The sequence below is a fragment of the Sphaerodactylus townsendi genome, linkage group LG01 (assembly GCF_021028975.2).
Source record: "Sphaerodactylus townsendi isolate TG3544 linkage group LG01, MPM_Stown_v2.3, whole genome shotgun sequence".
Classification (NCBI taxonomy): domain Eukaryota; kingdom Metazoa; phylum Chordata; class Lepidosauria; order Squamata; family Sphaerodactylidae; genus Sphaerodactylus; species Sphaerodactylus townsendi.
The window spans coordinates 99,563,073-99,577,447 of NC_059425.1; the positions used below are offsets into that span (position 1 = coordinate 99,563,073).

General features: G+C 43.9%; 1 protein-coding gene across 3 annotated transcripts; it reads left to right on the forward strand.

Moving 5' to 3' along the window:
* Nucleotides 1-6,773: 6,773 nt before the first annotated feature.
* Nucleotides 6,774-14,375, forward strand: ZBTB2 (zinc finger and BTB domain containing 2). Of its 3 annotated transcripts, none has more exons than XM_048488760.1 (3): nt 6,774-6,969; nt 8,871-9,053; nt 11,366-14,375. In XM_048488760.1, the coding sequence occupies exons 2-3, from the start codon at nt 8,881-8,883 to the stop codon at nt 12,726-12,728; spliced, it is 1,536 nt and encodes a 511-aa protein (XP_048344717.1). In that variant the 5' UTR covers nt 6,774-6,969; nt 8,871-8,880; the 3' UTR covers nt 12,729-14,375. The 3 variants fall into 3 exon arrangements, with proteins under 3 accessions (XP_048344717.1, XP_048344727.1, XP_048344737.1); XM_048488770.1 differs by lacking the exon at nt 6,774-6,969 and adding an exon at nt 7,674-8,140; XM_048488780.1 differs by lacking the exon at nt 6,774-6,969 and adding an exon at nt 7,674-8,048.

A 14,375-nucleotide genomic window follows, 5' to 3' on the forward strand; every position in this document is an offset into this window, starting at 1 on the left:
TGTATTGTCGAAGGCTTTCACGGCCGGAATCACTTGGGTGCTGTGTGGTTTCTGGGCTGTATGGCCGTGTTCTAGCAGCATTCTCTCCTGACGTTTCGCCTGCATCTGTGGCTGGCATCTTCAGAGATGGATCCTCTGAAGATGCCAGCCACAGATGCAGGCGAAACGTCAGGAGAGAATGCTGCTAGAACACGGCCATACAGCCCGGAAACCACACAGCACCCAATTGATCATTTATGTTTATGGTGTTTTTATTAGTGAGCTGCCATAGGTAGGTCATTGGAGAGATACTGTAAATATTCCCAAAATAAATGCCAGATTCTTAACTGAGCTAGTTATGTGTATGATGCCAACTCTACTGGCTATCAAGATGCCCTCAAGCAGTTTTAAACCCCTACATGGTTTGTGATGCTTGATATTTTTCATATGAACCTACCACATGGAATAGTCCTTCATATTCTTGTCAGACATGTTATAAATAACTATACAGCACAAGAATTTTCCAACCATGCCACTAATCTTGTGTGGATCCCTAAGGCAGTCTTTTTTCTGATGCCCGATCACACATGTACTTCACATTTTTACTGTACAGTTTTATATGATAAATTGGCAAGGCCACTTACTGCCTTGATCATAAAATACAGTACAAATAATTCTCTCCTAACTGGAATTTTTTTTTTAAAGTACAGCTGTTTCGAACTTTTAAGGCCCCCAGATTAATTTGCAGTTCACTCTAAAGCTTGTATCAGACTGATTAATACATCAGCTTCCCTTGCGATGGGTTACTGCATTTTATTTTTGAAGCATTTCTAACCAATTAACCTGCTTCCATAAGCAACCAAGTTATTATCGATCATACATATTATAATACGCGTAAGGATTATACGAGGGGCTGGATAATAAACCCATCTTTTCCATACTATGCATAAGTTTCCACACACTGTGTTCTTCCTCTCTCAGCAGAAGTTACAGTACAACAAATCCTACTGGGAATAATCAGAGCAACAGCTACCCATTTGTGAGGTATTTGGCTTTGGGAGGGAGGTGGCTACTAAAATTGGTTACATCCTCTGATTTGAACTTTCAAAATAATTATGTTTGGTAAAAATAAGGGAAAGTGTAAGTGTATCCCCCTACTCCCTTCCTTAGAAAGCTGTCAGCAAGGCACAGAATTGCAAGTGTTCACCTAACCAGCTGCATACAACCCTACCTAGACTGCCCTGAGAGCCAGCCCCCATCATAGCAGCTTTTCATCCTAGTAAACATGCATCCAGCCAGGCTGTGCTCAGAAAACCAGTCAGTTAAAAGTAAAGTGAGAGACTTCATCAAAATCAGATAAGTAAATACATACACATTATCCAATACAACTGAAGAAGTATAACAATATTGATTTATTTAGCTTACATTTCTGTGTACACTCACAGTAAGTGAATGATATATCCACTCTACTTGGAGCCCACTTCATACATGCAGGGGATAATTCCATCTTCATAGCAAATGTTTCCCTACAATAAAACCAATTGTATTATATATGAAGCAGCCATCTAATATTTTATTAAAAATTAACAGCTTATTACAAACAAAATATACTAGATGCTAGAACAGAAAATACACATGGAAATTATAGAAGTTAATCTTTTTACAACATGAAATAATGCATTTCTCAAATTTAATAAAACAATCTATGAATGCAATGAGTTACTAAAAAGGTAAGAATAGTACTACTGAAACCCACAAATGGGTCAGCTAGTTCAATATCCTGTTTCCAGTAATAGCCAACGAGAAGCCTAAAAGCAGGTAAGGAAAGCAACAGCCTTTCCATGCTGTGTCCCCAAAATCTGAATGGTAGGCTGCCTTTGAACATGAGAGTTCTGTTTAACCATCAAGGCAACTGGAAAGTCTAACTGGTACCAGATCATCAAATTCTTTCCAATGACTTTTGGAAGCTTTTGAATTGAATCAGTTCTCTCTTGAAATATTAAGCCTATATCATTTAAGGGAGATGCAATAAAAATGAATTTATGCTTTGATTTTGATCTCATTTTAAAATTCAACATTCTTTTACAAATAAACGCACTAATAAGCTACCAATCTCCAATATTTACTGATGGAAAAGTCTATATTATCAGCTGATATAAGAGAAAACAAGAGTCATTAGAAATGATAATAACACATGGAAAAGTTGCTGACAGCAGGAAAAGAAGACCCAATATGAGTCGGGTTGACTCAACCAAGCAAACCACATCCCTCAGTTGGCAAGATTTGAGCAAGGTCATTAACCACATTTTAGAGAATTCATTTATAGGGATGCCATAAGTCTCAACCAGCTTGACAGCACTTAACACACAGAGAAAAAGGAAAACAAATAGAACAAGCCTTTCTCCAAATTATTTTTCTCTGGTTCCTTTTTAAATTCAGAAGTACTCTTAATTTTCTAAAGTAAATTTTCCACAATCTTCATACTGAATCAATATATAGTTAACTACAAATATGAGAACGTCTTAATAAAACTGATCACAGGTCTGATTGTAAATGCTTTACAAGCTTTTTTTGATCCACTTTTTATCCACGAGCCCACCTTTAGTGAATTAGGAAGAAATAAGTTGGGAGAAAGGACTGATTATATGCACATTCACTTGTGAGTAAGCTAGTGAGATTTGCAAGTAAGCATGCATTTAAAAACAAGTGCAAATTGATGAAAATCCCAGTTGTCAGAGAGCCAGTGCCATGTAATGATTAAGGCCTGGGAAATTCAGCTTCGAGTCTTCACTCCACCATGAAGCTCACTGGGTGGGCAGTCTCCTAACTGGGTGGGGTCTTATTTATTCAATTTATAACCCACTCATTTCCAGACAAGTTAGGCTAATCTGGAGGTGACATTGCATGGGTTGCCTTTCCCAGACAAACTGGGCTCACAGCACTTACATCACAACCACAATTAAAACATACTTCATATATTAAAGCAACATTCTAAAAGCACCATAAAATATCAATCAACTTGGGAGCCTGTCAGATAAAAAAAGGGATAACTGGAATTATTTAGAGAATAAACAATAACTTCTAAGACAGTTTAAAAATGGGAGGGAACAAGGAGAGAAGAAGGGAGGCCAGCTAGATTGAAACCACTGCTGTCCTCAATGATAGACCTAATGGAACAGCTCTGTTTTACAGGTCCCGGGGAACTGCAACAAGTCATGCAGCACCTGGGTGTCATTTGAAAGAGAGTTCCACTAGCTTGAGCCCTGGCTCTGGTTGAGGACACATTTTGGCCAGGGACTACCAGCAAGTTGTTCCTGGATGAAAGCAATGCTCTGGGGGGGGGGGGGGGATTGGGGGGAGAGGCAGTCCTGCAGGTATGAAAGCCCCGAACTGCAAACCGCTTCAAAGGTTAACACTAAAACCTTGAACCTGATTCAGTACTCCACACAGAGCCAGTGTTGCTGGTGGAGCACTGGCTGACTAGATGCTCTCCCTGGAATCCCCATAAGGACCCAAGCTGCTGCATTCTGTACCAGTTAAAAGTTTCTAGAGCAGTCTCAAGGGTAGCTTTGTGTAGAGGATATTACAGTAGTCTAATCTGGAGGTGACCATTGCATAGATCACTGTGGCTGAGGAGGGCAAGATAGATTGGGACCAGGCTGCTGGATCTGGCAAAGGTGGAAGAACGCAACCTGTGACCTGTGCCTCCAATGATAAGGAGGAATGCAGAGTCACTCCCAGACTTGTGATGGTGGGTGCAGGTGTCAGTTGGCTGGCACTCTGATCCCATAACTCCCTGGCCCAAGCACTGGGCCTCCACCTACGGATTTAATTTCAATTGATTCCGCATCAACCATTTCCTTCCAGTGTCCAAACAACTGGTCAATATCAAATAGCAACTAGCCAGCAGGAACCAAAGATTTTTTTTAAAGGGCTGTCTTACTACTGCCTTATTTAACCCCTCACGGAACCTGTATTCCATCACCACTGGCTTTCACCAACCATGACAGGCACAGATCCAAGGGGCAAGTAGTAGGATTCATAGTCACTAAGGTCCTATCAACATTGGCCCAGGAGAGTCAGCCAAACAGATCAACAAGGGACTTCCAGTTCACTCACTGTCAACATTGACTCAAAGGTCCTAGTGGAACAAGATTCTATCCATAAAAAAGCTTGCAAACACCTCATGGCTAATAGGTGAATAATCATTATTTTGGGATCCTCCTGAGAGAGCAGATACAGACCAATCACTGAACAATTGTGCTGAGTGAGAACTTGTGGACACAATGGAGGCCACATAATATTCCTTTTTAGGGCCTTCACTGCCATCTCTTGTAGCCTTGTCATAAGTTTGCCACCAAACACACTCTAGTTGTATAAGCTCCCAAGATGCAGCTATGCGGGGGGTGGGGGGTGGAGGTGGCATTGGATCCTACAGAGCTTTCTGAAAGGCAACCAAATTCATTAGTTTTTGTGGGTAATCCACTTATTGCCTATGCAGGGAGTGGCTGAAATACCCAAACAGGCCCTCAGGGCAAAACGGTCAGATTATAGAACTCTTTCATGAGAGACCAGCCTCCCATCTAGCCCCATGCCAAAGATCAATGTGTGGGACCTGAAACAAATTGGAAGAGTCCCAGTGCTGCCATGGAAGCCCCCAGGTCCATAATCTGTGAGGTGGCAGCTATCTTGGCATGAATGTTGAGGCTTCCCAGAACTAACAATCTAGGGGACTCCAAAGCCCAGCCCACAGCACCTCCAACAGGCTTGGTAAGGAATCTGCTGGTGTTCTAGGTGGCCAGCACACCAGCCAGATTGTCAAACTTTCTTCAGGCTCCCATACCAGGCCAACACAGTCAATACCTGGAATTCTTGGGAGGGGGATTGCCTTGAAAGATTCACAAATTAATAATATACCCCCACTCCCCTGTCCAGGACTGATGAAGAACCAAAAATCCTGGGGGACAGGTTTTTAAAGGAGACTGTCTCATCTTCCCTCACCCAAGTTATTGTTAGGATGAAGTGACAGAGGATAAAATAATGTCCACTACCCAAAATTCCTTGGCAGAAAAGCAGGATGTTTTAAATCTACATTTAAATAATGGAAGATGCAGAAGGGAAATAAAGCAGTAAAAAGAGCACATAAGAACTATGGTTATACTCTGAGACCACTAAAATGCTTGTTACGCTTTAAACAATACCAAAGCAAGTTAAGCACTCAATGTACAACTCAGAATGGCACATTTGGGGTTAAGTCTTTTCATGTCCACTGCATTTATAATTAAGCCAGTGAAACCAACCATATGAAACAGTGTGGATTAAGCATATTTGTAGATTGCACACTGAGGTTTCATAACCCTTTAATAAAAAGCTGGAGTTAAGTTTATGAAAGCTTCTTTTAAATAAAGGACACCACACACAACAGAACCTCTAATACTTAGGCACTCTTATCTTTTCCAACAGAGAATCATTCCTCTATCTTAATACTAGTAGAGCAGTCTACTAACACAACCAGAACAAGGATTAAATACTTACACCAAATCTTGGAGAACTAACAAAATATTCGGAGAGCCTTCTTAGTATCAGTAAATTAATTACAAAAATTTGATCAACCCTGTGCAAGCAGCAAAGATGCTTGTAACTTTTAGCAGAAAAAGGGATGCTGATGCAGACTCACAGATATAAGTTTCAAGATGCAAACCTCAAACCATTCCAGGAGGAAGAGCAATGGGACTGTGCCTGATTGCTGCAGATAAGAGTGCTTAGGATAAAGTTCTACTGAACTCAGTGGGATTCACCTCTAAACATGCCAAGTAAACACAAACTAGAAGATACCCCTGCAACAATACTGTAGGCATTGTCTCTTTCCAGTTTGTGGGTGTCTGCAATTCAATACATCTCCAAGCATAGGCCTATTCACTTTGGTGCAGGCAGAGCCATTTATACATTAGATTACTGTCATTCACAGTAATGCCACTGTGTCTTAAAAGCAGGTTAAGCAGAATCCTTAACAGGAGTTTAATATTATGTATAGTTTCTTGGCTTTCCCGATGTGAATATTCATACAGAAATGAATATTTAAAACTGAAACTTATGTTCAAGATCTACCAAAGTTCAAACGATTTCAACATACCAACAGTGACCCATGTTTTGTGCATCCATCATCACAAACTATTCTTTCAACTAGCAAAATAATCATGTAACTACATTATGCCAAACATTTTAATTTAAATTGTTAGTAGTGACCAACCTCACAAAGTCAAAAACATGTCATTTAGTTCTAACCAGTTAAAAATGAATTCAAAACACACAAATTTCAGCACCAGACAACCATTCTATGCTACAAACAAAATGTGAAAGCATCTACCTAAACGTTCAATCTGGAAGCATTCCAGTACAAATTACTATTTTGAAAAACACCTTAAATATATTAAGTCTGCCTCACTTCAGATTTCTCTTTCAATCTCTAAATAAAGTATACTTAATTTTTATCTTGGCCACCTCGTGGCAACTCCCTCTCTCTTCTACGTGATGGGGGGGTGGGGGGGTGGGGTTGAAGGTATCCTCGGCGCCTATACAATGGATCTCAATGGAACCTGTCCAAAAGAACGGCTGACGCCCGGGCCTCTATTCGGTTTGCCAGGCCGCCGTCGCAAAGAGCCTGCCCAGCCGGTGCGGCCTGCATGCTGCTGCCTGGGAGCGCGGCGCGCCAACAGAGGCCAGGCGGAGCGGGCGGGGAGGCGAAGCGGGGGAGGGGAGGCTGCTGCTGCTGCTGCCGCCACAGCTCTCGTCGCCGCCTCCCCTCCCCCTCCTCCCTTGTCTCTCCCCGGCGGGGGCTCCTCGCTACAGCCTCTCTGCTCCGCTCTCGGTCATGTGACCCTAACGTAACCGGACAGGAAAAGCCGCCGCCGCCGCCGCCGCGCTGACTCCGTTGTTGCTGCTGCTGCTGGGCGCGCGGAGAAGGCGGGGGCCGCCGAGAGCGCGAGCCAGGTGAGCGCATACCGCCCCCCCACGCTCGAGGCGAGGGCGGTTAACGGGGCAGAGGGCCGCGCGTGGCGGCGGGAGAGAGGCCAGGGCGCCGCCAGCCCCTCCCCCGACACCCGCCATTGTGCGGCGGGCGGTGGGGCTAGGCCGGATCGGGTTCCGGAGAAAGAGTACTCGGAGGCCCGCAGGGGACTTTTCCGGCCAAGTGGCATGGGGAAGGTGGCAGGGGAGCAGGCGGGTCCCGGGCCGTGGAGGAAGTCGGTCGGGCCAGAGGCGAGCAACGGCTCTCTGGAGCCCTGCCTGGAGTTCGCGTGAGACGGGCTCGGCCGTTGGCCCCCTCTCGCGCCGGTGTCCCCTGCCGTCCTCGCGCTCGCCCAGCTGCGAAGCGGCCTTTGCTTTTTCTTTCACCAGCGGCGGCAGCAGCAGCCCGGCCTGGGAGGAGAAGGGGGAGGGGCGGGCGCTGAGGCAGCCGCGCGGAGCGGGAAAGGGCGGGCGAGGAGAGGGAGAGAGGGAGGGGGGCGGATGGTGGGCGGCTCCGTCTGCGTCTCCTCAGCAGCCGAGGCGGCCCTGGCGACAGCGGCGGATCCCGTCTCTCGCGCGCTTCGGCTCGCTCGCGCTGCTTACGTCGGATCGCGCTGCCGTCCGTCCTTTGCACGCCCCTCCTCCGCCTCCGTGCGTCGCATGCGCGCGCGCGGCGGCCTGGCGTCGCGACGCGTGCTGATCCAAGGGGGCCGGGCCTGCGGAAGGCGGGGTCGCGCGCCGCTTCCCAGGCTTCTCTCCCCTGCCCCCACCCATTCTTCTCGGGCAGCCAATGGGAAAGGCCTTCGCGGAAGGCTCTGCGTGACACACCGAGGGAAGCCGAGGATGAGCCTTCCGGAGGGAGAGGTTCCAGTCCTCCACCGCTATACGCTGCTGTGGCTTTCTCTGACCCTGCGAGCGCTTCGTGCGTTCTTGTCTTCTCGCACAACATGCCGCCGGCGCTGACAGGCTGTTGCAGGATGCCTTGGGAAGCAGGCGCTTCTCTGCGCAGTGATTTTTTCCAGCCACGGAGTGGACCGCAGGGAGCTGCTTTAGTTTTTTCCGGGGTAGGATGTAATCAAATTTTGGATCCTACAGCGCTGCTTATATTTTCTGCACAGCCCAAAAAGTTTTCCTCGTCATGATTGGAAAGCAAAGGGTCAGTTCACCGATCAGTTTAAATGGCTTTAAATTATTTCTAGATTCACTTTTCTTTTATATCCGAGGATGCAGTGTTGCGGCGTGAAATAGCCGTGACTTTAAATGTAACATCCAAGAATCCAGGAGTGCCACTACTCTTAATGTTTGTGTCGTACTAAGTTTTAACCAGCAAAATCATATGTTGCAATAAATGTTAGTCCCCAAAAGTACCACTGAGCTATTTTGCTATTATAGATTAGTTCAGCCACCCACTGGGAATTATTTGCCCTGAATCTTTTCTCCATGTGCTGCAAAAATCCTTAAAATCAATGGGACAATTCCCTGGTGCTTTGAATCCTGACAGGCACAGCTGGAAAAATTGAGGGTACTGCTAGCCTTTACATTTTTGGCAAGAATCCAAACATCTGGCATATAAATCCTGATTGTTCAAGCCATCGTGCAGCAATTCTTTGCATATTCTAATGTGGTGAAAAGTTGAGCTCATTTGTCCCCTTATCCATAGTTGATTGAGGTCTCAGATGCATTGTAGACAGTTTATTTTCTGTTAACACAATATTGGCTTCAGCAAATCACTTGAACACTTGCTCCAGTCCAGGTACTACATAATTTTCTAGCAAATTGCCAATTGATTTTCATTTTGGTGGATCGCTTTCCCTTTTACTGAGTAGAAAATCACATCTTTGATTTATTTTTAAGTAATGTTTTCATAAAGTTTGTTTGCTTTGTAGATTTTAAAAGATGGATTTGGCCAATCATGGGCTCATTCTTCTGCAACAACTTAATGCTCAGAGAGAGTTTGGTTTCCTATGTGACTGCACAGTTACTATTGGTGATGTCTACTTCAAGGCACATAAGTCTGTCCTTGCTTCTTTTTCAAACTACTTCAAGATGCTGTTTGTTCATCAGAGCAGGTAATTATAAAAGAGTTCTTTTTGGGGAAAAAGGGAGATACACATTGTTAAAGGAATTATGCAATTTAATGGCATCCTAATGTGAATTGCATTATAATTCATAGTAAATATTTTCAGCTTCATTCACATATCTATTAAGCTGTCTGGTTTGCTTCATTCCTATCTGGTTTGTTTATTGGCCATAAATGACAGAGCAATCCAAGTTTAAAAGGTAATCTACTGTATCCATAATGCAAACTAATACAAATAGTGGCTTGAACCACTGCTACAAAAATAATGATATGGCTCCCCTGCCTGTGTTACCCCAGACTTTACAGTCAGGAATATGGGACTCAAGAATGTGTCTCCATTCCAGTTTTTCTATCCTAGAACTTGGTTTAGCCAAGTAGATCTTAATCTGATGATGTTTGAACATCCTAGTGCTAATTCAAAGTCCAGACTTACAGGCTAAGCACAGGAGGAGGAATTGCTGGTTTTAAAAATGTTCTAGCTCTTTGATGTTTTAAGTAAATAAATGTAGGATCTTCTGGTCCACCTGTTACTTTTTCCTTGTAGTGTGGGGTAAGGAAGGATCACATGAAGCAGAGGTCACAGCTACAGTTTCAGGGAAGTCAGTAACCCAAGTGTCTGGATAAAATAGAAAGGTTTCTATTTTATTTTGATGTATGAGAATCTGTATAGTTCTACAAAATTTACCTGTAGTTTTTGCACCAAGGAATCTTTATCAACTGTTATAACTTTTCTGACACTGATTTTAGTAGAAGTTGTTGATTGTTCTGGTTACTAAAATCAAGATACCAATAGTTCTTTTTCAAAAACCACAGCAGTTCTTCTTGAAAGAATGTTCAAGGGTGTAACGAGAAAAACTGGAGCCCTGGGCAAAACCTGAGTTTGATGCCCCCCCCCCCATGGGCGGCGGAAGGAGGCGGAGCTCCCCCGTCCGCCTCCCCTGGTGGCTTGTGGCTTCCCCCCTCCCTGCCACCTGAACTTAGGTGCTCCTCTTACCGGTGAAAGGGCTTGAGATGCGGGGGGCGGATGGGCGGTGGCAGGCAGCAGCGGTGGCATCCAGGGGAGAGGGGCGCGGTCGGTGGGTCGTGCACCCCTGACTGCTAGTCCTACCACCCCACAAAGAGCCATCTGAGGATGCAACAGGGCTGACAAGAGGCGGAGTACAGGCAGCAAGGCTTGGCAGTTCGGCTCGGCGCGATCCGTGGATCAGGCCGAGCTGAGCCGGTTCAGAGGCGCTTGGAGGGCCAAGGGCCTGAGCCCGCCCCTCCGAACTCTGCGCGATCCGAACTTGCGGTAACATCTGAGATTCCCGGATGTATTTTGATTTGTTTGTGTTTTTTCACATTTCGGCCTGCAGGGGGTGCATTTTTAGAGATATTGGCATCAAAATTTAAGGGTATCTTCAGGAGACTGTCCTGATGACCCCCCCCCCAAGTTTGGTGAAATTTGGTTTAGGGGGGCCAAAGTTAATGGACTCCCAAAAGGGGTGCCCCATCCCCCACTGTTTCCAATGGGAGCTAATAGAAGATAGAGGCTGCCCTTTTGAGGGTCCATAACTTTAGCCCCCCTGAACCAAACTTCACCAAACTTTGGGGGTGTCATCAGGACAGTCTCCTGAAGATACCCTGAATGTTATGTGACTGTGCCTTCAGAAATGTGCTGCACCAGAAATTTCCCATTGACAGGCTGCACCAGAAATTTCCCATTGACATCAATGGAAAAAAATCAATGCAGAAGTAAGATTCTTGGGCAAATTTCTGGGGATGCCTGTCAGGGGTGCAATTATTAAGCTAGTGACACCAAAATTTCAGGGTATCATCAGGAGACTGTCCTGATGACACCGCCCAAGTTTGGTGAAGCTTGGTTCAGGAGGGGACAAAGTTATGGACCCTCAAAGGTGCAGGCCCCATCTCCTTAGCTCCCATTGGAAACAATGGGGGATAGGGCAACCTGTTTGGGGGTCCATAACTTTGGACCCCCTGGACCAAACTGCACCAAACGTGGGGGGTGTCATCAGGACAGTCTCCTTATGACACCCTGAAATTTTGGTGCCGCTATCTCTAAAAATGCGCCTCCCTGCAGGCCAAAATGTATAAAAACACCAAAAAAATTAAAACTTTGGAGCATGCCCTGCAAAATTCCTGAGCCCTGGGCATTGCCCAATGGACATTACGCCACTGAGAATGTTACATTGTTGCACCGTATCAGTAGCAGCTTCCTGGTTTACTTAAATTAGTTGTACTTCTACTTTTTCTAAAATATTTAATGTTGATGTTCTAATGTATATTTTAATTGTCTTTCAGTGAATGTGTGCGTTTGAAGGCAACTGACATACAGCCAGATATATTCAGCTATCTCTTGCATTTGATGTACACTGGGAAGATGGCACCTCAGCTCATAGATCCTGTTCGATTAGAGCAAGGAATCAAGTTTCTGCATGCATATCCATTGATTCAAGAGGCCAGCCTGGCCAGCCAAGGAAGCTTTGCACACCCAGAGCAAGTTTTTCCATTGGCATCCTCATTATATGGTATTCAGATAGCAGATCATCAGACAAGAAATCCCACAAAAGCAGCTTCAGCAGCTGACAAACTAGTGCGAGAACCAAGGCCACAACCATCCCAAGTAAACCAGGAACAGGTACATGAAGGCTCCCAGGCATCACAGTTACCACCAACTCTGCCTCAAGTGCCCCAGACAAATATTGCCCCTTCTGACCCACGGCAGTCTTCACTATCTCCAGAACTGGTTCCAGCTGCTTCTCATTCTTCTCCACCAGGAGATGAAACCAACATGGAGACCTCTTCTTCAGATGATCAGCCTGCTTCTCTCACAATAGCACATGTCAAGCCAAGCATTATGAAAAAGAATGGAAGCTTTCCCAAATACTATGCTTGCCACCTCTGTGGCCGGCGATTCAATTTGCGCAGTAGCTTGCGTGAACACCTGCAGATTCACACAGGAGTGCCATTCACATCGAGCCAACATGGAGAAAGTAGTGTTTCCCTGTCTCTTTGTAACAACGCTCCTGAAAAAGATGCTATGGAAGTACCTGAAGCTGGAATGATTAGTGACAGTGAGCTCCAACAGATTTCAGATTCACCAATAATTGATGGACAGCAGCAAGCAGAAACACCACCACCCTCTGACATCGCTGACATAGATAATTTGGAGCAGGCAGATCAAGAAAGGGAAGTTAAAAGACGCAAGTATGAATGTTCCATTTGTGGACGCAAATTCATTCAAAAAAGCCACTGGAGAGAGCACATGTACATACATACTGGAAAGCCTTTCAAGTGCAGTACCTGTGACAAAAGCTTTTGCCGGGCCAATCAAGCTGCAAGACATGTGTGTCTAAACCAAAGCATGGACACGTATACCATGGTAGACAAGCAGACTCTGGAGCTTTGTACTTTTGAGGAAGGCAACCAGATGGACAACATGTTGGTACAGACCAACAAACCATATAAATGCAACTTGTGTGACAAAACGTTCTGCACTCCCAATGAGGTTGTCAAACACTCGTGCCAAAGTCAAAACTCTGTCTTCACTCTAGAAGAAGACAGATCCATTCTTTTAGGAGGTGGGGATGCTGAAAATACAGAGAGTGATCACTCTGTCCTAGACTCTATCAAAAAGGAACAGGAAGCAGTGTTGTTAGACTGACTGAGACTAACTTCATTTTTTAAAAGCTTGTTTTATTCATTTTTACTAAACTCATCCTCTTCCCCCTCTCCCAATCAAAATTACACTGATGTGGAAAGATGTCTGGCTTAGTCCTTTTCCCAGCAAAAAGTATAAAATTAATAAAGGGTATTGTATGAAATCATAAAAATTGATTTTAATACAGAGGAAAATATCTAAGGGTTATTCAGCTAACTATGTGAATGTTGCTAGAAAATGTATCTGTAACAAGTTCTAAGCAATTTTACGCTATTTAAATGTGTACTTGAATGCAGTGTGATGCAAGATTTTGAAAGAGATTGAAAAGAAACAGAAAGTATATTTAAGTATAATTATTTTCCCTCCAAACAAGTTGCCTTTTATAGGAAGTGTAGCTGAAGATGCAGAATTCTTAAAGGAACTATAAACAGTTTTCATTTCACAAAAAAACTCAGAAATTCCCATAGCCAATGAAGGAAATTCCTTTTGTGCACAGGGGTGGGGTGTTTTTTGTTTGGTTTTTGGTCAAGTGTTTGTTTCCAGATAATTTCACTCACATTATGTCGATTAAAAAACGCTTATTATTAAAGCAGTGATTCCAATCACACTAACTTGGAAATAAATCGCACTGAAAGCAATGAGACTTGCATTTCCAAGTAAATGTGTTTGGAATCAGATTTTTACTGAAATTGCAGTAATAATGTGATGGCAATCGTTTTATATGCATAAAAAGCGTGTGTGTGTGTGTATACGTTATGTATATGCAGGTAAATGTATGCATGCACATTCCCAAACTCTTCAAAAAATAATTGAACAACTTTTAATGTCTGACAAATTGGATTTTTTTACAAGGATTTTTAAATTTGTCAAGAGTTGGTTGCATTTTTATCCTGCAGAGTGGAAGCTGCTGCTGCTGCTGATGTCGAATGTTATCATCCAGGACTTGGAGGAAACCAGAGACTGTATATAGTGAGCCCTGTGCTGAGTTCAAAGTGTGCGGGAGTGAAAGTTCTGAGGAAAACATTTTGGCTTGTTCATGGAATAGTAATCTGAATAATCCATATTTACTTGGTTAACATGTATGAATTAAGGAATCTGTTTTTATTATGTTACGCTAATAGCATCCTCTTGTAACACTGCAGAATGGAAGAAGAGCTATGAAAATACATCATGGTTGCTTTTCAAGTAGCACTGCACTGCAGCATTAAGTCGGGAACCTGTGTGTGTTTTATGTTCCATTCCCATAGGCTCCTGTTGGGGGAAAGTATGCAGAAAATGAAGGGGGACATTGTTTTTGCTCAGGATAGCATTGTCTGCAAATTCAGAATCAAGTTGCTGATTTTTAGCTTTCTTTTTAATATATAAGTAACTGAATATACTCCAGTAGTGTAAAAAAAAAAAGCCTAAGTCAACAGGAGTGACTATTGAACAGTTATTTGTGCTGGTTTCAGTTAGCAAAAACACCCCATCAGAAATGGAGCCAGTGTGTGTTTTGATTGGCCGGGGTGGGGAGGGGGGAGAGGCAGATATAACTCTGCTCTTGTATACATGTTTTATTTCAGTATCATCCTATTTTGTGTCTAGTTATGTTTTCCAGTTTGTAAGTTTTTATACGTTATTTCACTGAATAAAAAATTGTATAAAATGGAA